The sequence below is a fragment of the Neofelis nebulosa genome, chromosome 3 (assembly GCF_028018385.1).
Source record: "Neofelis nebulosa isolate mNeoNeb1 chromosome 3, mNeoNeb1.pri, whole genome shotgun sequence".
In the NCBI taxonomy this organism is placed as follows: Eukaryota; Metazoa; Chordata; class Mammalia; order Carnivora; family Felidae; genus Neofelis; species Neofelis nebulosa.
The window spans coordinates 75,128,098-75,155,093 of NC_080784.1; the positions used below are offsets into that span (position 1 = coordinate 75,128,098).

A 26,996-nucleotide genomic window follows, 5' to 3' on the forward strand; every position below is an offset into this window, starting at 1 on the left:
CGTTAGGTCCCGGGCGCGAGCCGAAGAAAAGCACAAAGAGCCTGAGCTCTCGGCTCAGAGGGATGCAGTTCTGCCGCACAGCTCCGGGGTCCCAGCAGAAACTTCAGGCTGGGGTCAAACAACCCCCGACCGGGGCCTTGCAGGGGGCGGAGCGCGTTTCCCCCGGGACCCGGTGGCGAGGCCGCCCATCGCGTCCCCAGCTTTCCCCATCTCCCGCAAACCGTGCTCCGCACTCTCGGGGGGGGGGGGGGGGAGCGCAGCTGCCAGGCTTGTCTATTTGTTTGTTGTTTAAAGCAACCCTTGAGCACGCGATCAGCAGCATCTAAAGTGGGCGGGGAGCCGGGGAGGGGGGCAGAATTTCTTTCCAGGGAGCGCGTGAGGGGCATTCTCAACGGAAAACAAGACCTAGAGAGTAGTGACCAACCCTCCTCGGATTACTCTGCGCTGGCTCCTCCCTTTCTTCCCCCCTCCCCACCTCCAGATTTGCATAAAAAAGGCCAAGAAAACTCTGGCTGGGCCCCAGCAGTGGCTCACTCTGCTCCCCCGGGTCGGAGCCCCCCGGAGCTGAGCTCGGGCTTGCAGCGCGAAGCCGAGTGGAGAGCTTCTCGCCCGCACAGTCCTCCCGGCGCCCGGCGTCTCGGCCGCCCGCTTTCCAGGCCCCCCGAACCGCCCAGAGCAGAGCGAGCGAGCCGGGACGAACTCCGCCCCGGCTGCCTCCCGCTTCCCCGGCTCCGCTCTCCGCCCCCCGGGGGTCGCGCGCCCACGATGCCGCAGGGCCCTGGCTCGCTGCTGCTGCTCGTCCTCGCCTCGCACTGCTGCTTGGGCTCCGCGCGCGGGCTCTTCTTCGGCCAGCCCGACTTCTCCTACAAGCGCAGCAACTGCAAGCCCATCCCGGCCAACCTGCAGCTGTGCCACGGCATAGAGTACCAGAACATGCGTCTGCCCAACCTGCTGGGCCACGAGACCATGAAGGAGGTGCTGGAGCAGGCGGGCGCCTGGATCCCGCTGGTCATGAAGCAGTGCCACCCAGACACCAAGAAGTTCCTGTGCTCGCTCTTCGCCCCGGTCTGCCTCGATGACCTGGACGAAACCATCCAACCATGCCACTCTCTCTGCGTGCAGGTGAAGGACCGCTGCGCTCCAGTCATGTCCGCCTTCGGCTTCCCCTGGCCAGACATGCTCGAGTGCGACCGTTTCCCCCAGGACAACGACCTCTGCATCCCCCTCGCGAGCAGCGATCACCTCCTGCCGGCCACCGAGGAAGGTAAGCCTTTCCCCCATCTTCCCCGCTTCTTGCCCCCACCCAGCTCCACTAAGGCTTTCCGTGGGGATCTCGAGGCCCACAACCCACATCCCGATGTATCCCCGCGAGGGGTATCAGTCCCAGGTGAGGCAAACGTTCTTCTTGCTGTAGTTCGTCCTCGTGACAAATTTGAGACACCACACACACACATACCCAAGTCTCTCATTCCTTCTGAGTTATACCAGTTGCTCTTTCTTAGAGACAGTTAAAAAAAAAAAAAGGAAAAGAAAGAAAGAAAGAAAGAAAGAAAGAAAGAAAGAAAGAAAGAAAGAAAGAAAGAAAGAAAAAAGAAAAAGCGAAGGACTGAAAGGCATTTTTCCTCCTTAGAGATGCACAGTTAATTTTAAAGGAGGTAGCACTTTTGAGACCATTAGAAGTGGTGCTGTGCTGAGGAGTTAGTAGTGAGCACCCTGGCCAGAGGCTCCTTGCTCAGCCTCCTGCAACACGTTCTCACCACCGGGCAGGATTCTAGGCAGGGAAACATTCTCGTGCAGGCACGATAGCCAAAACGCATAGTCATTTAAGGTATTTTTTGTTCTCTGTCGACTTAGGTTTTGGAAATAAAAGCCGGACTGGCTCGCGGAGCATGTTGAAATTGAGCGCTGGTTGTACTTACTGCTCAGTGATCTAAGGAAGAGGGCATAAAGGGCATCTCCAGGCATTCTTCTATCACTAATCATCTTATATCTTAGGAGTGGTTTTAATTAACTGGAGAAAATCATGCAAAAGAGAGTTTCCCAGGTTTCTAGAAAACAGAGGGGGAAGTTCCTGTGCAAAAACCATCAAAGCAATGAAAACCTCTTGGGTTCTTGATACTCTTGCTGAGAGAAAAACATACACAATGTGTCTGAGCTGATTCAGGTCCCCTGGGGATGGAAAGGGAGCTCCTTCATCCCTTGCAGGGCTCCAGCAGTCTCTCCTTTTCAATCTCTAATTGTTTTCCTATAGCCATCACTGGTTAAAGAAAATGCACAGTTGTTCAGCAATCTTTTCTGGCAGGCACCTCCAGTTTGCAATCATCTTATTGGTTAGATTTCTAATTTATTGCAAATGTTTGGCATATTTCAAACATTTGTCCAACATATACCACAGACCAACCAATACAGGTTAGTAACATTTTATATACATTCCTAGAGCTCCTAATTGGAAATGTTTCATTTTGTTTGAGTGAGGGGAATTAAGGACAGTTTTATGTGTGTGACTTTTGTTTTTATTTCTTTCCACCACCAGCACCAACATTATAAAGTACATTTCTCCAAATCGCCTTCTCCCCCTTCAGAATAAAAGTTTATGGTCTTCAAAATGTGCTCTGCAATTTTTCTAATTTGATACATATCTCTGATATCTTGAGTCACATAAAGTTTTTTTTCTGTGAAAATTCAATTTCATATGAATGAAAATCAAACGTCTCCTAAATTTTGAACACAGCACTAGCACAATTACAAATGCAAGAAAGGGAACAGTATGTTTTCTTCCCCCCCACCCCCCCACCCCCCCAAGCAGGCTCTTTTACAAGAGCCTTTAGCAGGCTCTCTGATCATTGTGCTAGTGCATATTCCTACATTTGGTCAGACCCCCAGAGACAGCTTCAGTTATGATTCACTTCAGGAAAAGCTTTAGGTTTTTTGCTTGGTTGGTTGTGTTTTGGTTTGGGGTTTTTAAGGGGGTGGGGGGGTTGTTTGTTTCTGACAGTCTGAAATGGAGAAAGAGGGGCAAGAAGAACCCGCACAGGAAGGAAGATAACCATGAAATAAAAGCAGCTTAATTCAACCACAGACTTGACAAAAAGCACAAGGGTGATACAGAAGCGGTTAGAGCAGGCTATTGTAATTACCGAGGCGTGTTTCAAGGTGGGAAGAACCGGTATGTAACCCCTGCAACACTAGCCACCTCTCCCTGTCCAGACTTGAAAGTATCCTGAAGTGACCTTCCTGAGATGTGACTCTGCTGAAGAGCCCAGCAGAGGCTGAGCCACACTGGTGTCCTGCAGCCGAAAAAGACAATCTTTTGGCTATGTTTTGTGGTAACCAATTTTCCAAAACCCCTCCAGGTTTCTTTTGGTGCTTTGTCCTCAGAGAAGCTTTGGGAACAACTTTGAATTTCAGAGACAGAATCTGTCTCAGGAGAGAGGAGGAAGAGCTAAAAAGCCAAAACCCATCCCAGTTAACTGTCCACTGTGCCCACAACACCCTTTTTGCAGGGAGGGGGGTTGACCTGTCATTTCTCAAACACAACTATAGGCATTCTTGTTTTGCCCATGAGAAAGCAGGAGTCACAGAAGATTTTCCTGGGAATGAGTGATCCTTTTTCAAAGAGGCAGAAGCTGGGGTCTTACAGAACAATTGCTACTCTGGCCTGGATAAGCCCCTTTGAGTTGTTTACAAACGCCACCTGCTGTTCCCTTTTAAGCAAACTTACTAACTTTTCACATTTCTAGCTCCAAAGGTATGTGAAGCCTGCAAAAATAAAAATGAGGATGACAACGACATAATGGAAACTCTTTGTAAAAATGATTTTGGTAAGTAATATACCAACAACAAAGATTTCACATACAAAAGCTTTATTTGCCAGTACAACTCACAGGTACAAATCATTAAGATGTTATTGGATAAGACTTGGGTAAAATACTACCATAGCTATCTTTCCCAAAGTCATCTAACTTGCTCTATCCCGGTTTTCTCCCTATGTAACTATCTTGCCTGAGTTGTATCTTTTTAGGTGAGACTCATTGTACTGTCTCAGTCAAATACTGAGAATTATTCAAATTAGGACTTTTGAATGGCACATTTTTCATTTCACTTTGGCTTTTTCTTGCCAATAAGCATGATCTTGGGCCATGTTCTTTCACTCACTAGATATGTGTGCCAGGAATTAAAGCATGTAAATATTAGCCCCAGCAAAAACAGACTGAAGGCATTAAGTTAGCTAAAAATAAAAGTTTGTTCCAGCATCAAATAGAAATATTTTTACCTTATTCATAGCCCATAATGCTTTGCTCCTCTGCATTCTATCACTAGTGACTATGTCCAAGGTATAGGCTAATAATTTGGGGGGAGGAGTTCCTTAAATTTAAAAGGAAGATAAAATAAAGATTAGGAATTTACTTTGGCAAAATATATGAAAGGCGCCATGATGACATAGCGCTTGGAGATAATGTGTGTGATATGTTACCCAGATTCACAGAGGGTGGGTCACCACCCTTAGGAGAGTATTGTATGAGAAAAGAGGGATGAACACTGTCCACACAGAGCTTCATCACCACCTACCCACTGTCCTCAGGGCTCTGAGGTAAGGGCCAAGCCCAGCTAGACCCAGAAATCAGTGCTAACTTTGGAGTCAGAAGGGGCCATGAACGTCACCCAGACTTTCCCTGGGACATTCGTGTTTTCGTCCCATTCCAAGAGGAGACACCTTTCGATGTGTTTGAGAGGCTGGTATCCCTGAAAAGTATTTGTTCTGGCAGAAGGCGCCGAACTCACTGGCGAGCAGATATAATCCCTGCTCTATCAAACAGTAATGGATTCTAACTGATCTGTATTAACATTTCTATATACTCAACAAAGTCCTTGAAACTGAGAGAAATTACTTCACCACCCACTTTTGGGAGCTACCTTCCCACTCTCTCCTTACAACTTGCCATCCAGCAATCTCAGACCTGTCCAGGTCCCTGAAACTCTGGAAACAGTCCAGTCCCTGTTCCTTACCATTCCAGTCTTTTCCAGAAGTGTCCTAGGTTTAACCTTAGCTGATCCCCGATCAGCCACAGCTTTAGGAAAAACTTCACACTGCCAAGGAAGAAAAAAAGAAAGGAGGCGACCCTGAGTCCCAACCAGTCTGTCCCCTCAGCAAGAACCACAAAAGCGATGATAGGGTTTCGTATGTCTATATTTAAATATATACAACTCTAAGTAGTAGAGGGCAGGCAGGCGTGCGGGTAGCAGCAGTCTCAGATCTCTAGAGCCTTACCAAACACATTTCTGAGCTTCCATGATAAAAAGATTTGATTAAAGGCAAAAAAGAAACATAATTTTAACAAAATTTACATTAAAATGTTTATAAAATGTCATTTTCTTCTGGCAACTTATGTCCTTTGCATTAGATTTAATACAGATCTCTCTCCTGACTTTCCATGAAAAAGCTAGTTATATCATGGGGCTCTAAAATGATTGAAATGCAGGCATGTGCACATACACACACACACACACATATTAATGCTTGCTTTATGGCTTCCCTCACAGAAGACCCCCTTCCTAACGATGCTGTATCAAGACCTAGCCCCTCCCCCAGAAAAAGTGTGTGTGTGAGTGTGTGTGTGGGGGGGAAGGTATGTCCTAGTTTTCTCTCTCCTTAGAGGAGAAAACCTTTCAAAACAACATGGATATCCCTGCATGTAAGGTATCACACACACATATTACCTCACAGCTTTGTTTTCTATTTTCCCACATTAATTTTGTCTCTAAAGAGATAATGAACCGTGAATTATAGGAAGTGTTACAAGCAGTATTCCATATTGCCTCTGTACTTTGGAAAGTGATGGAAGGGTAGAAGGAACAAGGGTAGAAATCTGATTTATTTAACTTAAATCAGCCACAAAAGCATCACACTCTTTCCCCACTGCACTCCTGAAGTACAGGGAAAATACAGAATGCCTCCTAGCCCAGAACTGCCTGCCCATGCATACAACCTATTGTTGGATCAGACAGTATCATTACCTCTGCCTCCTACCACTTCCTGCATCCCCATTCGCATCTTCCAGGGCAGAAAAAGTTATTTTGGGGCTTTGATTGCCTATATTTGGTCCCAGCTGAAAATTCAGGGAGGAAATGCCTGGTCCCATGGTAAGCTTCTGCGAAGTTGATTATTTTATAGCTAGAAAAAGATGAGTAATAAATCTTCCTCCTGGTTAAAAGTAATGGTTTTCTGATATTTAGAGATCAAGAATGTTTACTTTGACCAGGTGCTCTATCACACATGCTCTATCTGTGCTATAGACAAACTTCCAGGCAACATATAATCACTTCTCCCACCATGCATCTTTCCCACCCCCAACCCCTTATGCAGAGGCCACAGGAATGTGTGATCTTTTCATGTGACTTGTTCCATGATGTAAGTCTTATAAACCCTGAGAACTCAGTACTATGGTTCAGATGTACATCAGACAAAATAATGATTGGCCAAATCACAGCATCTTTGATTTATCTGGTTAAGTTTCAGTCATTTCCTGGTGGGCTGGAAAAGCCATGGTTACTCAAATTCCCTTTCTGAAACAGAGAGAGAGGGAGGGAGAGAGAGATCCCCAAAGTAGTTATAGACACACACACACACACACACACACACACACACACACACACACCTCTTCCTCTGTTACTAATAATATACTGAACTCCATCAAAATCAGGAAGCGTCACTGACACATCATCTATATGGAACACTTAATCAGTGTCGTTAACAGTCTTAGGACACATTACAGTTGGGGATGTTAATGCTGTAACCCGGACCAGAAATTTGATGCTGCCTTAAGAAATCACAGTGGTATTAAAGAAGGGGGTTTGGGGACCATGGTTCTGAGAACTAGACTCAGCCAGGACACAACCTAAGTGGGTGACCTTGTGTAAATCACTAACTTCTCTGGATTTCAGGTTCTTTGTGTATCAATAAGAGATTTTAACTGGATGATCCTTTCCAACCTTAAAATTTTACCCTTTCCCTGCCTTCATGGAGTCGTGAAATTTAATTCCAGCATGTATGTTTGTAGAGTTTTCTTTCCCAAACCAGATTGTTCATGACTGTAAAATGTGTCTTTTATAGTAAACCATTTACTTTTGGTCTTAGCATTCTAGTGAGTCCACATATCCACTTTGGAAACAGTACATATATGATCTGCAAATGCCTTGGCCTTGGACAGTCAAAAGATAGCAGATGAGAGTGAGATCTTCAGAAAAGCACTTTTACAGCTAAACATGTTGTGGTCTTAGAGTCTTGGATATTTTTTCTCTTAGTTGCTTTACCAAATCAAATGCAGCTGTAAGATCAATTCTCCTTCCCTGTAGTCTATTCTTTAGAAAACAATGATTGTGTGATATAATTTCCTTACAGGTTTGTCCAAAAACCTCTCCAACGTAATAAATTGAGTTTAAAGTTTATGGCCACAGAAGGATCACGTTTCACCTCAGAGTCAGGCATTTCTTTTCATGCTGAAGTTTCCAATAGGGGAAGTCATTTGTTGAGGAAAGCACGAACCACATGCAACCTACATACAAACACAAGAACACAAGGGTGAGGAAGAGAAGTTCATTAATTGAGTCCCGCTAAGAGAATTTTGAAAGGATGGCTGATTTGAAATAGAGTGCCTGGCAAACCCTTTGAGGCTTTAGAAATGAAGCCACCTGCTGCCCCCAGCTCCCAACCCCCCACACCTCAGCCCTGACAGTCTCATTAGTTGCAGGAAGCTCTTCTTCCCTCCCCCAGGCCAAGTCAACAAATATGCAGTGGAACGGGGTGAGGAAAGCCCCCACTCTATACTTTATTCCCTTATTACAACCAGTGTGATTCTGTCTCCTCTCGTCTTCGTAGCACTGAAAATAAAAGTGAAGGAGATAACCTACATCAACAGAGATACCAAAATCATCCTGGAGACCAAGAGCAAGACCATTTACAAGCTGAATGGTGTGTCTGAAAGGGACCTGAAGAAGTCGGTGCTGTGGCTCAAAGACAGCTTGCAGTGCACCTGCGAGGAGATGAATGACATCAACGCGCCCTATCTGGTCATGGGACAGAAGCTGGGCGGGGAGCTGGTGATCACCTCAGTGAAGCGGTGGCAGAAGGGGCAGAGAGAGTTCAAGCGCATCTCCCGCAGCATCCGCAAGCTGCAGTGCTAGTTTGCCCCCAGGCCAGCTCCAGGGCTAGGCTGACCATCTCCGCTCTGGGTCCTCAGCTCTCATTCCCCAAGCACAGGCTCTTGCAGCTCCAGCCCCCGCCTGGAGCAGCTTCCCTCTCCTTTTGCACGTTTGCACCCCCCAGCATCTCCTGAGTTATAAGGCCTTAGGAGGCCTCGGGAAGGGGTAGCTGTTTTCACATAAAGGAAAACCCCACCCAGATCATGTAGAAATGTTTAAACTAATAAAATCATGAATATTTTTATGAAGTTTTTAAATAGCTCGCTTTAGTGTTGAATAGCTACAACCGTGACTTGGGTCTGATATTTTTGTTTTTCTGTTTGGTTTGGGTCAGCTGTTTTTCACTTTCTGCTAAGGTTGCCATAACGTGCAAATAGCTTCATTTTTCAGTGTGGCCCAAACTGTTGTGGGTCACAAACCTCGTTGAGATAAAGCTGGCTGTTATCTCAACATGTCTCGGCTCCAGCCTGAGACTCAGAGCCTAAGTCTTAAAATTCACTTGTCATTTCACACCCTCATTGGGAACTTACAGCAGTAGCATGTTATTACATTTCCAGGTAGAGTACTTCCATTTATAAAGAGCACATTAACCATCACAGCACGAGTTCTTCAAATAAAGGGCAAACAGACAGATTTCATAATTGACCTGAGTACTTTAAGCTTTGTTTAAAACATTTTTTACTTAATTTTGCAAATTCAACCATTGTAGCTTACCTGTAATATACATAGTAGTTGACCTTAAAAAGTTGTAAAAATATTGCTTTAACCAACACTGTAAATATTTCAGATAAACATTATATTCTTGTATATAAACTTTACATCCTGTTTTACCTACTGCTTGTCTTCTGTCTTTTCTTCTTAATGGAAGGAAATGGGAAGGGTGACGTACAGAGTGGTCACTTCCCCTCTCCTGAGGCCCAGCCCTCCCACAGTTTAAAATGTCTTGTTTCTCAGGTGACTCAGGAAAGTGTCTCTCCCCTACACCACCTGGCTGCTGCCTTGTGCCCCACATCTCACACAGATTTTTACCACTGCAGGCCCAGTGGGGAGGCAGAGATTTGCAGGCTTTACAAAGGACTTTCCTCTTTTCGTCCCTTGTCAGCAGTTCAGCTGTAGCTATTATGGTAATCCTACTTTAAAACTAAGGTTCATGAGCTTGAAGTTGTGCTTTCCCTTTCCCGAGATTTTCATAATGAAAATAACCATTGTGGGATGCCTGGGTGGCTCAGTCTGTTGAGCATCCGACTTCGGCTCAGGTCATGACCTCGCAGTTCACAAGTTCGAGCCCCACGCCGGGCTCTGTGCCGACAGCTCAGAGCCTGAAGCCTGCTTCAGATTCTGTGTCTCCCTCTCTCTCTGCTCCTCCCCTGCTGGGTCTCCCTCCTTTCTCTCCCTCTCTCCCTCTCTCTCTCTCTCTCTCTCTCTCTCTCCCCCTTTCGTTCTCTTTCTCAAGAAATAAACATCAAAAAAAAGAAAAACATTTCAAAAAATGTTAGCTTCTTCTCCACTTAAACTTTAACCCTTTAGATAAAGAGCCATGATTTGAGGAATATCCATTGAAAGGCAGGGGCTAGTGAGAGGACAGATAGACATCCATCCACAAAATGTCCATGTGAATGCTTCATTATTTTATTTGGAAACCTCCACAGAAATTCTATTAAATGAAGACACTATGGCTCAGAGGAGTTAGATGGCACAGCTCATAAGAGACAGAGCCGAGGTTGAAACTCAGGGCCTTCGGATGACAATTTCTGTCTACTCCAGCTAGGACTGAAATATAGAAACATGGTGGCACTCATCTATTTAGCAAATAATTATTGGGAACCTGCCACGTGACTTGCCCTATTCTAAGTGCTGGGGTACATGCATTATTCTTGGTTCTTATGGAGCTTGTATAAGGGACAGAAACAAAATAAATAACCACAGTTATGATTACATATTTATAACTCACCAGTTATATGCAGTATAATTACAGTTAATATGTGAGAGTAACAGAGTGTCCCCATCAAATCTGAATTTTTTACCGGTATTCATGTGAAGCCTTCACTGATAACATTTTACTGATTTACTTTAAAAGTGTCCTGAACATACATCCATGACCTCTCTACAGTACTTAAAGCTCTTTTGGCACCAAAAGTCAATACAGCCCACTACCTCGGCTACAGGATTCCTACAATCCTTTCCATTTCCTCCAAGTTGCCACATGACTGCTTCTCATCTGATTCCACAAACTCGAGATACAACCCTCTCTTCCTACAAGGCACCTCTGGACTGGACCTGAAGGGAGATGCTCACGGATCAAGGCTAACACTCATTTTAAGCATTTGGAACAGAAGACTAGGGACCCTGTAAAAAGCAAAAAAAAAGAGAAAGAGAAGATAAAAGACAAAAGAATGGAAACAGTAAACCAAGGAATTAGGGATTAGAAGGGGGAAATATGTACAAAGCATCAAAAACTAATTGAAAGAAATAATTTGGAAAAAACTGATCTACCTGAATGCTCCCTCTCCAGTTAAATCAAAAGCCCCTTCCTATATAACAGGAATCAAAAGCCTCAGCTCTGAAGAGCAAGTGAATGCCAGACATGGCTTCTTTCGGTCATATTTTGAGGCATCAGCAGCTCACGCATCACTCCAACGTCTGCATTCTGCCATACGTGCCTCTCTATGGACTTTCCAACGCCTGTTCCCATCTTCCATGAAGCTATGAGCCAACGAGACATGCTTAGGCAGAGCATGTAGGTTTTGGTTTGATTTTTCATTTTGTTTTGCATGATGGTTCAAATACATATGAAATATATGTTTATTATTATTCTTGAAATAATCGTGATTGTATTCTTAATTTTCCAACTATCAGATTTATTTCGTTGGCATATGAAAACATGAATTCCATCCACTATTGGAAGAAGAAAACAAGTAATCAGAAGACACTGAATTTCTGTGTTTCCTAAGATGATCCATGATCTATCAGTAAACTGCTAAAATGTCACAAGTAGGAGATCAGCTGAAACAAAAAGTTAAAAAATAGGAAAACTATGTATCTACTATGCATGCAATTCCTCTTCCCTTTTCTAAATAACTTGAGAAATGAGTTGAGCAAATCTATAAAAGTATTTTGAGGAGCATTTCCTAAGTGCATGAAGGACAAAGTTTCTATCCACATGCACAAATTGGTGTACTGAAATTCATAGGGTTAGAAAGAATCCATGCTATCTAAGAGCACCCTCCATTCCTCATTGCAAATTCTGTCATCAAATGATAATTTGACTGGATTTTTTACCTTCCAACTCTTATTTACCATCAGGTTTTCAATGTTCTTGATGAGGGAAGAGGGTCACCTTGAAAACCAAATCCAGGCATATGTATCCCTCATGCAGTTACTACAACTGGGTTATGATTGTGATTTTTGCCCATGAAACAGTGCATAACAACAAACTAATTCATTAACTCATCAAAGATTCACTGAACACGAACTGTCACCATTAATTTATTCATTCAGCAATATAGTGAATGCTTTCCTGCATCCAGGCACTGTTCCATGTGGTGAATACAGTGATTCAGCCCTCCTTCAGCTTATATTTTGAATTAGGAATTGGATTAGGCACCAGAGATAGAGATGGATCCTACCCAAAGGGAGCTAACAATCCAATAAGGGGAAGACGCATGTAAACAAATAACTCCAATACTCTGTGTTAAGAGGGAGATGTGTACATGCCCAGGGATGGCACAGAGGACAGAGTGGTTAACTCAGGTACAAAACAGAATGTTTGGTTCAGGTTGAGCTTAGGATCAGGGTAAAGATGCTTTCAAGGAAAGAACTTTCAGTGAGTTGCACCAGAATATCTTCTATTAGGAGAGAGCCTTAAAATTCCGTATTTATAATCAGTTTTACACACTGGCCAATCAACTACAGTATTGTGCAATTATCATGCTCAAGGTACTGTTCTCGACACTACCAGTAACCTAGCATAAGGTCCATTGCTTTTATAATCCATAAAATTCCAAAATTCTCAAACTACAAAACAACGGATCAACATTTAGCCCAGTCAACATAATAAAAAATTTTTGAAGCAGTCCATGATTGTCCAGAATGTGAGGCAGATAGGTGAGTGCTACAAAAAAATTTCAATTACTAAAGGTAGCAGCCCATACACACAGTGCTAGAAGAACAAATCAAAGGACTTAAATGCCACAAGGTGTCCCAGTACGGAGTAATAACAATCATTTATTTAACAATCCAGGCATTCTGCTATGCTATGAAATGAGCAAAGTACTAGAACTTAATAACTTGGTCCCCAGTAGAAGTACACCTAAAAACCTATTCATTCACTCCTGCCTGCATGTGCTGTCATGTGCACCTACACACAAATGTAGCTCTGTCAGAAAATCTTCTAAAACTGTATAATTTAATGGATATCAAAACAAACCACTTGGCCAACTAGAAACTACAGTACAAGTGGAAAACACCTTGGGGTAGCTTTTGAAATTCAGAGAGACCTAGGCAATATAATTATTTTCTGCAAACCCGAGACCATTCAACTCTAAAATAATAAAGAATGACTACTCTATAAACTATGCCTAAGCTCAATACATTTTCATCTGTCCATCCTCAGTTTTGAGGTATAATTCTCAGACCTTGTTTCTGTATAAGGACATATCCACAGCAGGAAGGAGCACCAGTCTGCAGCCAGTCCTAGTCCTAACCCCTACATGCCCCTCTGTTCCACCAGCTCACCATGCTTTTCAGGTCCTTGGGCACAATGGGTTGCTCTAGTTAGTATGGGTGGTCGGAGCCTGAGTGGTAGCAGCTCAGGCAGATGGCAGGAAGAAATGGAGCCATAAATACCATCAGCCCCTCCTTTCTTCCAAAGAGACTTTTCCACCTCCAAAGAAAGACTCAAACCCTCTCCTCACTAGGCTTCTCCAACAACACCAAGCTTCAAGTCTTCAGCAACCCTAGAGCGGAGAATTCATTCAATTATTCAACAATCTCACAATGAGCAACCTACTCTGTGCCAGGTGCTCTCTTAGGTGCTGAGGTTCCAATGATGACCAACACACAATGGGCACTCTGAAGAAGCTCACAGTCTAATGTGACACATACATGTGACAGACAATACTAACTGAGACCCAAATTTCTCCAGACCTTCCTGGACACAGTCTTTCTGAGTCCCATTTGTTCTTCAGGGCGCAAATAAGTTCACATTAAAATAATAGTAAAATCAAGGGGCACCTGGGTGGCTCAGTCAGTTAAGCTATCTGACTCTTGATTTCGACTCAGGTCATGACCTCACAGTTTGTGGGTTTGAGCCCCTTGTTGGGCTCCACACTGACAGTGCAGATTCTGCTTGGGATACTCTCTCTCTCCCTCTCTCTCTGCCCCTCCCCTGCTTGTGCTGTCTCTCTCAAGATAAATAAACTTTAAAAAACAGTAATAGTAAAATAAAAATGTCCAAACCTAGAAACTTTCACTGGAGAATTCTACCAAACATTTAAAGACGAATTGACACAGGTTTTATACAACTTTTTCCAGAAAGTAGAAGAGGGGATGTGTCCCAATTCATTTTACGAAGCTAGTATTGCCCTGTGCCAAAACTAGACAAAAAACAGCAGGAAAAAAGAAAACTAGAGACCAATATTTCTCATGAACTTAGATAAAAAAATTTTCAACAAAATATTAGCAAATCAAATCCAACAATGTATTAAAAGAATGATACACTACAACCATGTTAGATTTCCTCAAGGTATACAAGGTTGGAAAGATATACGATGTTCCCAAATTGGAAAATTCAATATCGTAAAGATGTCAAGTCTCCTCAAGTTGATCTATAGGTTTAATGTAATTCTTATTTCAAAATCTCAGCAAGCTTCTTTGTAAACACTGACAGCATTATTCTAAAATTTATACTGAATGGTAAAGGTTCTAGAACAGACAGAAAAATTTTGAACAAGACTTAAGTAGGAGAAATCATTCTTCCCAATGTTAAGGCTTACTGTTACAGCTACACTAATCAAGACTGTGTGGTCCTGGTGGAGAAACAGACATATGATCAATGAAACAGAATAAAGAACCCAGAAATGAACCCATACAAATCTGCTCAATTAATTTTTGATAAAGTTGTAAATGTAATACAATGGAGTAGGAATAATGTTTTCAACAAATGGTGCTGGAACAACTGCATATCCCATTGGCAAAAAAAATAATAATCTAAACCTCACATTGTATACAAAAATTAACTCAAAATGGATCATGGACTTAAATGTAGAACATAAAACTATAAAAGTTTTAGGAAAAAACAGAAGATAAATTTATGTTTTGAAGACCTAGTACTTGGCAAAGAGCTTTTGGTACCAAAAGCATAATCCATAAAAGGAAAAATTGATAAATTAAATCTCTTTAAAATTTAAAACTTTTACTGTCCAAAAACTACTGTTAAAAGTACCTCAAGTCATGACATTGTACACTTTCCATGTCTTACAATTTGTCAATTCTGCTCCAATAAAACTAAGGGGGGAAAAAGAACCTGTCAATAGAATGAAATGATAAATTGAAGATTAGAGAAAATACTTGCAAACCACATATTTGACCAAGGATTTGTATCCAGGATATAAAAAGAACTGTCAAAACTCAACAGTAAAAAATCACAATGCACTTAGAAAATGAGTGAAAAGACATGAACAGACATTTGGTGGAAGAGGATATACATATGGCTTTGATGATGTCTGCATGGGCATGGGAGGAGGGGGGTAGTAGTCATGCCCTGGATATTGGTCCCAGGTCCTAGGCAGCAAGGGAGACTTCTTGTAGTATTTAATTCTTTGATGGGCAAAATATTGTGTTTAAAGTGCCAATAAAGCAGGGGTTCCAAAACAAGACAAAATGAGAAAAGCATTTGATTTTTGATATTTAAATTTTTTTAAGCATCAAAACAGTTAACATAGTAAGTATACTTACTGACACTTTTTAAAATGAGAAGGAGAGGCACCTGGGTGGCTCAGTCGGTTAAGTATCTGACTTTTGGTTTTGACTCAGGTCACGATCTCGCTGTTTTGTGGGTTCAAGCCCCATGTCAGGCTGGGAACACAGAGCCTGCTTGGGATTCTCTCTCTCTCCCTCTCTGTGCTCCCCTCCCCCCGACTTACACTGTCTCTGTCTCTCTTAAAATAAATAAGTAAACTTAAAAAAAAATAAGAAGGAAAATTAGGAGGTGGTATGAAGAGGTCATAATACTCTTTTTAGTTTTTCATACTTTTAACAGTCTTAACACTCACTAGCTACTGAAAATGAAAGGGGAGAGGTTCTGAGTGTAGCATTTCCTGGCCTAACTCCATTAAACTCGTGTCCAATAGAGGACTAGAGTAAGAACACTGGCCTGTGATGCAAGGCCAGAAAAGGAAAAATAAACTGAAAACCGCCCCCAAACCAATAAAGTTAACCCCTGCCCAGCAGAGCCTGACCACCTCCATAAATCCTGAGCAACTTATGATGATATGAGAGAGTTACCTCGGCAAAGGAGAAAGTGAGAGAGATGTGCAGAGAGGGGACAAAGAGGAGAAATTGACAATCCAAAAATACTAGTGACTCGAAAGCCTCACTTTCAATTAGTAGATTGGACAAATACTCAGAAGTTCAAGAAGGAAACAGAAGATCTGGACAACACTAAAGCCAACTATACCTAACAGACATCTATAGAACAATCCACCAAACAACAGTAGAATACACATTTTTCTCCAGTTGTTATATACATGAGCCAAGATGGCCCCTGTATGTTGGCCCTTATGTTGTTTATTTTTTTTCACAGCAAGTTGGCACCATCAGCTCAAAGCCAAACTCAAATTCTTACATATCCAATTGCTTTCAATATAACCAAAATAATCATATTTTTAGCCATTTATAACCCGCTTGTTTTGCATACCCTGCAAAACTACACCAAATATCTGCTAGCCACAAACCTTGTGGCCGTAAAATACCTCAAACCGCTGATGCCCTTTGGTGCTCTCTGACTCAGATACTCCCCACTTCCTGCTGAATGACATCCTCTAAACACATAAGCCCCCCTCCATTCCCCTCTTCCCTGAGAGTTCCCTTTCCCTCTTCCCCTTTTAGCCGCCTGCTGGGAGAGACTTCCCCTCTCTTATAACCCCAGCAAAATAGGGCCCAATAATATTATTGTGCAATACTGCCATCTCATGTTCCTGTCTTTCCTTGATCAGCCCTGAAATCCTTGAGCTCACCACCCAAGTGCACAGAAAACATTCTCCAGGACAGACCATGTGTTAAGCCGTATAGCAAGCCTCAATACATTCAAAAGGACCCAAATCATGCTAAGTATGTTCTCTAACAATGATGAAACAAAACTAGAAATAAATCGCAGAAGGAAACTTGGGAAATTCACAAATATGTGAAAATTAAACAACACATTCCTAAATGTGTTTGAAATTTAGGTGAATGAAAACTAAATCTCGATGTACTAAAAACAAATGGATGCAGCTAAAGCAATGCTCAGAGGGAAACAGCTGTAAAGGCTACATTAAAAAATGAGAAAGATCTGGGGCGACTAGGTGGCTCAGTCAGTTAAGCATCTGACTCTTGCTTTTGGCTCAGGTCATGATCTCACGGTTCATAGGTTAGAGCCCTGCATTGCACTCAGCACTAACAGCATGGAACCTGCTTGCAATTCTCTTGCTCCCTGTCTGCCCCTCCTGTTTGTTCTCTCTCTCTCTCTCAAAATAAATAGATAAATATGAAAAAAAAAAATGTTTAAAGGAGAAAGAGCTCAAATCAATAATTTAACCTTCTATCTTTAAAAAAATAAGAGCAAATAAGGCCCAAAAAAAGCAGAAGATGGGAAATTATACAGATTAGAGCAGATAAAATTGAGCACAGAAAAACAATAGAGAAAATAAAAGCTGATTGTTTAAGAAAATCACCAAAACTGACAAAAATTTAGCTAGACTGACCTAAATAAAAAGGGAAAAGATCTAAATCACTAAAACCAGGAGTGAAAAAGGAATATTACTACCAACTCACAGAAGGTAAAGAATTGTAAGGGAATACTATGAAGAGTTTTAGGCCAACAAATTAGACAACCTAAGCAAAACTGACAAATTCCTAGAAATATACAAACTACGAAAGCGGACTCAAGAGCAAATAGAAAATCTAAACAGAACTGTAACAAGTAAAGACACTGAATTATTAGTTAAAAAAAAAAAAATCCCACAAAGAAAAGCTCCAGCCCAGAGGGTTTCACTTATGAATTCTAAAAAATATTTTACTTTTTTAAATGTTTATTTTTGAAAGACAGTGAGAGAGACAGAGCACGAACAGGGGAGGGGCAGAGAGAGAGGGAGACCCAGAACTGCAAGCAGGCTCCAGGCTCTGATCTGTCAGCACAGAGCCTGATGCAGGGCTCAGACTCACGAACCGCGAGATCATGACCTGAGATGAATTTGGATGCTCAACCTCCTGAGCCACCCAGGCACCCCACTAACAAATATTTTAAAAATTAACATCAGTCATTCACAAACTCATCCAAAACATAGAAGAGAAGGACACACTTCCCAGTTCATTCTGTGAGGCCAGCAGTACCGTGATTACTATAACCAGACAATCACAAGAAATTACGAGCAAAGAAGACTACTGGCCAATACATTTTATGAATATAGATGCAAAAAACCTCAACAATCCAGCAGCATATTGAAAGAATTATACCATGACCAAGTGGGATTCATCCCAGGAATGCTGACTTGGTTTAACATGAGAAAATCAATCTATGTAATACACTATATTAATAGAACAAAGCACAAAAACCACATGATCATGATATCAAAAGATAACAGGTAAGCACTTGAGAATGCCTAAGGAAAGAAATGGTGGGGGGGGGGGCCGGGAGAGTGAAGAAAGGAGGGAAGGGAAGGAGAGAAGAGAGAACAGGGAGGAGAGGAAAAGGGAAGGAAGAGATCAGGAAAGGAGAGAAGAAGAAAGAGGGGAGGAGACAGGAGTGGAGGGGAAAGAAAGAAAGGGAGAGAGAACACAAGAATCCAGATTGGAAAGGAAGAAGTAAAGCAACTACCTCTATTCATAGATGACATGATCTTGTATGTAGAAAGTCCTAAGGAATCCACTAAAAAACCATTAGAACTAATAAATGAGTTCAGCAAGACTACAGGATCCAAGTTCAACATACAAAATAAACTATATGTCTATACTCTAGTATTGAACAATTCAAAAATAAAATTAAGAAAACGATTCCAGGGGTGCCTGGAGCGTTGAGTCTCCGACTTTGGCTCAGGTCATGATCTTACAGCTCGTGAGTTCAAGCCCCACATTGGGCTCTGTGCTGACAGCTCAGAGCCTGAAGCCTGCTTCGGCTTCTGTGTCTCCCTCTCTCTCTACCCCTCTTCCACTCGCACTCTGTTTCACTCTCTCTCTCTCTCTCTCTCAAATATAATAAACATTAAAAAATTAATAAAAAAAAAGAAAGAAAACAATTCCATTTACCATAGAATTAAAAACAATAAAGCACTTTGGAATAAATGTAACAAAATGCAAGATTTGTACACTGAAAATTACAAAACATCATTGAAATAAATTAAAGAACTAAATAAAAAGATCCCATGTTCATGAATTGGAAGACTTAATATTGCTAATACAGCAATATTACCCCCAACTTGGTTTATAGATTCAATACAATCCTTATCAATATTCCAGATGCCTTTTTTTTTTTTTGCAAAAGTTGACAAGCTGACTCTAAAACTCTTATGAAAATGTAAGGCATCAAAAATAGCTAAGACAGCCTTAGACAACAAAAATAAAATTGGAAGACTTTCAAAACTTAATACAAAGCTACAGTAATCAAGACAGTGTAGTACTAGTACAAGGACAGACAGACACATAGATCAAAGGAACAGAATTGAGAGTCTAGAAATAAACCATTATATTTATGCAAATGGTTTATGACAAGTGTGACCAAGGTAATAATTCAAAGGGGAAGGAGTAGTCTTTTCAGCAAATGAAGAAAGGACAACTGGGTATCAGCATGCAAAAGAATGAAGTTGGACCTCTATCTCATACCACATACAAAAATTAACTCAAAACAGATCAAAGATCTCCTTGTAAGAACAAAAACTATAAAACTCTTAGAAAAAAAAAACAAACATGGGAATAAATCTCTACTGCCTAAGATTAGGTGATGATTTGTTCCAGACATGATACCAAAAGCAGACATATAAAAGAAAAAATAGATACTTTTAGAACTTTTGTGCTTCGAAGCATGTCATTGAAAAAATTAATAAAAAGAAAGTAGACAGAATGGGAGGAAATCTTTGCAAATCATACAGCTGGTAAGTTAACTGGTATCCAGAATATGCAAATAGCTCTTAAAACTCAACAATAAGAAGACTTGTGACCCAATCTTAAAATGGGCAAAGGATCTAGGCATTTCTTCAAAGAAGATATACAAATGGCCAATAATCACATGAAAAAGATGTTCAATGTTATCAGTCATTAGGGAATATAAATCAAAGTCACAGTGAGATACACTCCATACCAACTAGAATGGCTACAATCTATTAGTCAGAGAATGACAACTGTTGGTGAAGATGTGGAAAACTCAGAACCCTCATACACTGCTGGTGGGTTGTAAATAGTACAGCTGACTTGGAAAACAGCTTGACAGTTCCTCAAAATCTTAAACATGGGGTTACTATATGACCCAGCAACAGCACTCCTAAACATATACTCAAAGAGAACTGAGAACATATATCCACAAAACTACTTTTATATGAACTTTCACAGCGGCATTATTCATAATAGTCAAAAAGTAGAAACAACCTCAAAGCCTATCAACTGATGAGTAGAAAGACAAAACGTAGTATAATCATCTAAAGGAGTATTATTCAGTCATAATAAGGAATGAAGTACTGATACATACTACAACATAGATCAACCTCAGAAACGTCATGCTAACTGAAAGAAGCCAGACACACAAAGGCCACATATTGTATGATTTCATTTATATGAAGCATCCACAACAGTAAAATCTACACAGACAGATCAGTGGTTGCTAGGGGATGGAGGAAGCGGGAAAGGGAGAGTGTCTGCTAATGAATGAGTTTCTTTTGGGGTGATGAAACGTTCTGGAATTAGATAGCAGTGGCAATTGCATTGTTTTGTGAATATACTAAAAACCACTGATTCATACACTTTGATTCATGGCAAATTATATGGTATGTGAATTATATCCCAAGCCTGTTAGCGAAAAATGTCAGATGTCCCAGGGCACTTAGGTGGCTCAGTTGGTCAAGCGTCTGACTTTGGCTCAGGTCGTGATCTCACAGTTCATGGGCTCGAGTCCCGAGTCAGGCTCTGTGCTGACAGCTCGGAGCCTAGAGCCTGCTTTGAATCCTGTCTCTCTCCACTCTCTCCTTGCCCCTCCCCTGCTTGTACTCTGTCTCTGTCTCTCAAAAATGAGTAACCGTTAAAAAAAATTTAAAAAGTCAGATGCCTCAAGGCTTAAAGGTCATACACGAATGTGTTATAGTTGAGTCTTGAAACCAAATTTGTTTGATTATAAATCCTGTTGTCTTGTCAACTATACTCCTGGACCTCCTTCTTTTCTCACGATACAGGCTTTCTGGACACCCTTACTCACTCCTATAGAGTCCACCACTGTCAAGCACCAAATCTCTCTCTCTATCCCTAATTTTCTTCTCGAGTGAGTTTGTCTCTGTGGACAACTCTGCCTGCATGGCCTAGAGATGCTTCAAAAGCAACCATGTTAAACCAAATTTAACTTCACCTTCCACAAACTTTTCCCCCATTCATGAATATCTCTTACTGGCCGTATTTTTCATGGGCTGGTGTCCCCTCCAGTCCTCAGGCCATTTAAAAACCAAAGATGATCAACCAACCCCAAGCCCAGCAAATGATCAGGATTTTCATGCTTCTGTTACCAGCTCCGACTATTCTCTTTGATGATTCTTCACTCCGATGACATATTAGCAAAAGATTTTTCACTCTCATTTCACTATTAATAAAGCCGTAAATGTATACTTTGAATACGAACATAATAGCAACTAAGGGGAGGGGCGCCTGGTTGGCTCAGTCGGTTAAGCGTCCAACTTCAGCTCAGGTCATGATCTTACAGCTCTGGGTTTGAGCCCCGTGTCAGGCTCTGTGCTAACAGCTCAGAGCCTGGAGCCTGCTTTAGATTCTGTGTCTCCCTCTCTCTCTGCCTCTTCCCTGCTCATGCTCTGTCTCTGTCTCTGTCTCTCTCTCAAAAATAAACAAACATTGGGGCGCCTGGGTGGCTCAGTCGGTTGGGCGACCGACTTAGGCTCAGGTCATGATCTCGCAGTCGTGAGTTTGAGCCCCGCATCGGGCTCTGTGCTGACAGCTCAGAGCCTGGAGCCTGTTTCAGATTCTGTGTCTCCCTCTCTCTCTGACCCTCCCGTGTTCATGCTCTGTCTCTCTCTGTCTCAAAAATAAATAAACGTAAAAATAAATAAATAAATAAATAAATAAATAAATAAATAAACATTAAAGAAAAATTTTTTTAGGGGAGCCTGGGTGGCTCAGTCAGTTAAGTATCCGACTTCCACTCAGGTCATGATCTCACAGTCTGTGAGCTCGAGCACCGCATCGGGCTCTGCTGACAGCTCAGAGCCTGGAGCCTGCTTCAGATTTGTGTCTCCCTCTCTCTCTGCCCCTCCCCTGCTCATGCTCTGTCTTGCTCTGTCTCAAAAATAAATAAAAACATTTAAAAAATTTTTTTTTAATTTTTTTACAATAGTAACTAAGGTGAAAAAATAAAGACCCTCTCTCCAAAAAACTCTAGAGAGCCACTAGTATAGGCAGGACCCAATTCAAGTATTACAGTGCATTGAGACCACACAATGTCCTTCTCCACGTTTCTAATAGGGTAAAACTTCCTTTGAGTTGTTCACCTAGAGTTGTCCCCCAAACTATGACCACCTTTATGGATATTTGTAAGATTCAGAAAATCTTAAACTAGTAAAGTCTAACTTCCCTAAATTACCCTCTAACTATTGTATCCAGGATGGCTTCTAAAATTTTCCTTCTTTTGAGACCAGAGCAAAATGTGTTTAGTGTAAAAATTAAACATATACAATCTTATGCCAAAATATTAAATTTTCAAAAGGCATTAGACAAGATGCCCAGCACGAAATTTCTGTTTGTAACCATTTGGTAACTTAGAATAATTGAAATCCTCCCCAAAGAAAAATTGACATCAACAACAAACATCAAAAACACTGATATTCCATTTTTCTGATATTCTAAAATAAAGTAAAAAAATAAATAGATACGTGTTTTATTTCCATGCGTGCACTATTTCAACTATTTATATAGTGTGCCAGGATTACTGCATTTATAGAATACATTAGAAAAGCAACTCATCTCCAACACTCATGGATGCCACATATTTTTAGAGTTACGTGGCTAAACACCAAAATTTATGCTCATTCATTATAAGAAGCAAGAACAGGTAGAATGGAACAGACTCAGGCCTTACCCTATACACTGCTTTCCTTCTCCTAACCACATCTCAGCATCTCTAAGAGTTGGTAAAAGTGTGTCCCCGTTCTGATTAACAATGACACATTATAAAATAAATAGTAGTTGGGGTGCTTGGGTGGATCAGTCAGTTAAGTGTCCAACTCTTGATTTCAGCTCAGGTCATCATCCCATAGTTCATGGGTTCAAGCCCTGTGTTGGGCTCTGTGCTGACAGCTGCAGAGCCTGCCTGGGATTCTCTGTCTCTCTCTGCCCTTCCTCTGCTCTATAAATAAATAAATAAATAAATAAATAAATAAATAAATAAATATTAAAACAAAACAAAAGAAAATATAGTAGTATATGCACTGTATGGAATTATGTTAAGGGCACAATTTAAGCCTATTTTTGCATTTTAAATTTGTATCCAAATCAATGTACAGAGATCTCAATGGTCCTGTTATGGGTAGATGGCAAAAGTCTGTGGCCACAGTGACAGCAGCCCCTTCTTCCTGGACTAATGGCTGTCTGCAGGTAATGGGCTAACTCCTGTCCTCACTCTCCCTCCATAAGCCAGGAAGAGGCCTGGGGCACAAGCACAATTACTGGAAATGGGAGTGTAAGGCCAGGAGGGTTTATACTCACTGGAAGGCTTTATACTCCAGCAAAACAAATCTGTGTCTACTTGTTATTGCTTCTATAACTGATCTGTTTCAAGCCCCCAAGTAGGACAAATATCTAAAGTCAAGAGAAAAAAGGAACATTAGTATTTTTCTGCTGTGAGAATGTGACTTTTGCAGAACAGAGGTGCAATGTGATCTTGGCAATTAACCTGAGGTGTAGGAATTGGGAGGGCAAGGCCCTGGTCTCATCTGGAGATGACAAATACAGCTTCCACTCCAGGACCAAGTTTTCTGCCCCGCTCCCCTACCCCCCAAGCAGTGGCCTCCCACACAACCCAGGGGTCAGGGAGCCAACAGAGCGGTGGTTGCTGCTATACGTTCTTAGATAAAGCAATTCATTTCTTTAACTTAAATGTCTTCACCTGTAAAATGTGGGCAGTAACACCTGTCACTGGGGCTCATTCTGAGGATTAAATGATATCAGATACATAACATGCTCAGCCCCGTGTCTGGCACACTGTGGGTGTTTGATAAATGTTAACTCCTTTTACAGTTAGGACAGTGGAGACTGGTTTGCCTGGCCCGACTGTCTGACTTCTAACTTACTAAAGATGAGACTTCTGCAAGCAGGCACCAGGAAAGGAAAACAAGGAGAGGGGAAGGCAAGGAGCCCCATCAAGGATTTAAATGTGGTTTTCCCTCCTACTGAGAGGGCCCCTGAACTCAATAAATGAGAATGACCCTAGCTGAACTTCTGAGCTTGAAAGCCTAGTTGGTTTTTAAAAGGAGTTCTTCTTTTTAAGATCAATTGTTCAACAGAACTAAAAAGCTTGCCTTCAGAAGAGGCTCAGTCCTAAAACCTACAGGATAAACCACGGAAAAGCAGGAATGTGCCATGCCTCTATAGAGAGTGGGGAGTCCCACACAAGCTGTTGTCTGAACATTGTGACTCTGCTGCCTCCCCTATTCCGAATGAACCAGAAACCTGAGAATCTGAACTGAGCTCCAGCTAACATTACTTAAATGAACCGGCTGTGACAGGAACCTTAAACCACATGTCATTTGGTTGTGGGGCTGCCCTGGGCCAACAGACATTGGGAACAGGGCTCCCAGCTCACACACGGATTGTGTTCCAAATGTGCATTTGGAAGGCCGTAGTTTGAAAGGCAGAATGCACTTTCCCAAAGAAGCAATCTTATAAATGGCGATGCGGGCCCAAGCTAGCTCACAAAACTCCACATAATCATAATATAGCTAGACTCTGTACATTTCAGCCAAAAAAAAGAATAGTGGTCAATAATATTAGAATACTAATAATTAAAGAATGATATAAGCAATAAAGTTGAGGCTCTTTCATTTATCTTGAGAGGTAGTGTTTAAGCAAAGGAAGATTTAATTAAAGGATGAAAAGGTCTATCCAGGAAGGCCGAGAGGCCAGGGCAACTGGGGCTGTAGTCAGGAACCCTAGCAATGGGGAATCAGACTAGCTTGCAAGATTTCTACCAATTCTAAGAGGCTAGTGTCCGCACCTGAAGGCCAACCTAGCACCCAAGAGGGGTTAGCTGGTGGGGGTGACTGAAAAAGAGTTAGCCGGAGTGTCTCCATGCAGCCATTTCAGCAACCAAGGTAGGACCTAGCTTCAGTGTCCCTCTCCTTTTAGAAACCATTACCCCCATTTATGACCCAGTCTGCCCCGACCCCAGGGATCACAGAAGTGGAGAGCTTTTGGTGCCTCTTTCACACTGATTTCTGAGATCAAACTCTCTCAGATACTCCCATCGCCTGGATGGTTTGAATTTGACATCTTACCCCAGGTTAGACTGACTGTAAGACTGCCACCTCCTTCATGGCAGGGAGGCCCCACAGTTGTTTGGACTGTCTCCCTCTACCACCCTACCCCATGTGACCAGTACCACACCTGGTTACAGGCATTTGAAATCACTCATTCTAGCTGGGAGGCTAAGGATCAACTATATATTTTTATCTGTAAATATGAAAAAAGACATGAGAAAAGAGGAAAGGAGAAAATCGAAAAAGAAAGTTCCTTGAAAAAGACCCCTTTGTAAGACAAGAGAGCAGACTTCTGTAAGATCTAACCATTAGGTGGCACCATCAGCCTAGGGCAGTTCAGTTGTCCTGGAAAGGACAGCAGAAAGGGAAAAAATCAATGAGTGCTGGTCAGAAAGTGGGTAGGAAGGCTGAAGGCAGGCACTTTGCAATAAGTAATTTAAAATATACAAGGCGTGGGGCGCCTGGGTGGCTCAGTGGGTTAAGTGTCCGACTTCGGCTCAGGTTACGACCTTGCGGTCCGGGAGTTCAAGCCCCGCTTCGGGCTCTGGGCTGACAGCTCAGAGCCTGGAGCCTGTTTCAGATTCTGTGTCTCCCTCTCTCTCTGCCCCTCCCCCGTTCATGCTGTGTCTCTCTCTGTCTCAAAAAAAAATAAATAAACGTTAAAAAAATATTTTTTTTAAATATACAAGGCGTTCCTGTGAAGTATGCATTTTAGATTAACTCGCATATACATAAATGTAAAAATTAATTCCCTTAAAGTTACAAAAACATCTCATAATTTTATTTCTTAAAATTGGTTTGTACTCCTTGCCCACATTCTATTGATTTACACTTTTTAAAAATTAATTTCTAACAGTTCTATCTTTTCCTGAGCACTAATTCTTTGACAGCTAGATATATGCAAATACATTCCCTCGGTCCATGGCTTGCTGCTTTTTAATGTCAACTTTTTATTGTACAGAAATTAAAATTTTTTAACATAGACTAATTGACTAACCTTTTCCTTTATGATTTGTTGTTTCTGAGTTTTGTTTAATATATTTTTACCACCTTGGGGTGACAAAGATATTTTTTTAAATTGTCTTCTTAACTTTTGCTTTTTAAACCACCTGTTCTGTCTTGGCATAGCAAGCTAATTACTAATTGTCCATCTTTCCTGCTGATTTGTCAACTCCTGTCATAAAAGTAGCTTCCTGTAAACACATGTGTCTATTTGGGGGCTCTCTATTCTGTTCCATGGGTCTATTTCTCTATTTCTGCACCAGACACCATACTAACTCTAATTTTAGTATTTTCTAACTCTTCTTGAATCCACCTCTTCTTGAATCCACCTTGTTTTTGAAACACCTTTATGACATCAGCTGATTTTCTTCAGTACATCATTACAATCACCTCAGGGCTCTAGGTCAAGAGATGACAGAAGGATGTGCGAACTACGGCTCATATGCTGAAGAGATTAGCACTAAGCAACAGGAATGCTGTTCGTCTATTCCAGGATTTATGAGAGTCAGTTGCCAAGCATTTGCTTTGGAAAAGAGAGTTGCAAAGTAATTGCACCACTCCAGAAAGCAGTGGTTACCTTTCTGGGAAACAAGATATTGGTCCTATATCTGGAAATGGGTCACTAAAGGAACCAGGCATGATAGAGTGGAGTAGAGTAAGTCCATTATCACCAGTGGAGAAGAAATGAACTTTTTGAGTTTTAGTCTCTGATGGTTGTTGAGCTGAAATCAGAAGGAAGAGAATTCCCTTTGTGCTTACCTGTGTCTCCAGCGAAATATGTAGACATTTCTGGTGTCAATCAACCAAGGAAGAGAATCTCATATCAGGGAGCCAAAACTTAGGTAATGATAATGGGCCAGAGTTTAT

The 26,996-nt window shown here is 41.7% G+C and overlaps 1 protein-coding gene and 1 long non-coding RNA gene across 2 annotated transcripts in view; one reads left to right on the forward strand and one right to left on the reverse strand.

The window, feature by feature from the left end:
* Window positions 1–500: 500 nt before the first annotated feature.
* SFRP2 (secreted frizzled related protein 2) lies at window positions 501–9,034 on the forward strand. Its single transcript, XM_058721121.1, has 3 exons — window positions 501–1,264; window positions 3,741–3,821; window positions 7,877–9,034. Exons 1-3 carry the CDS (start codon window positions 766–768, stop codon window positions 8,179–8,181), a joined length of 885 nt encoding a protein of 294 aa, XP_058577104.1. The 5' UTR covers window positions 501–765; the 3' UTR covers window positions 8,182–9,034.
* LOC131506968 (uncharacterized) overlaps window positions 6,252–26,996 on the reverse strand; it is a 53,969-nt gene continuing 33,224 nt past the window's right edge. Inside the window, exon 2 of the long non-coding RNA XR_009259248.1 lies at window positions 6,252–7,553. This is a non-coding gene — a long non-coding RNA (uncharacterized LOC131506968). The remainder of the gene's footprint in view (window positions 7,554–26,996) is intronic.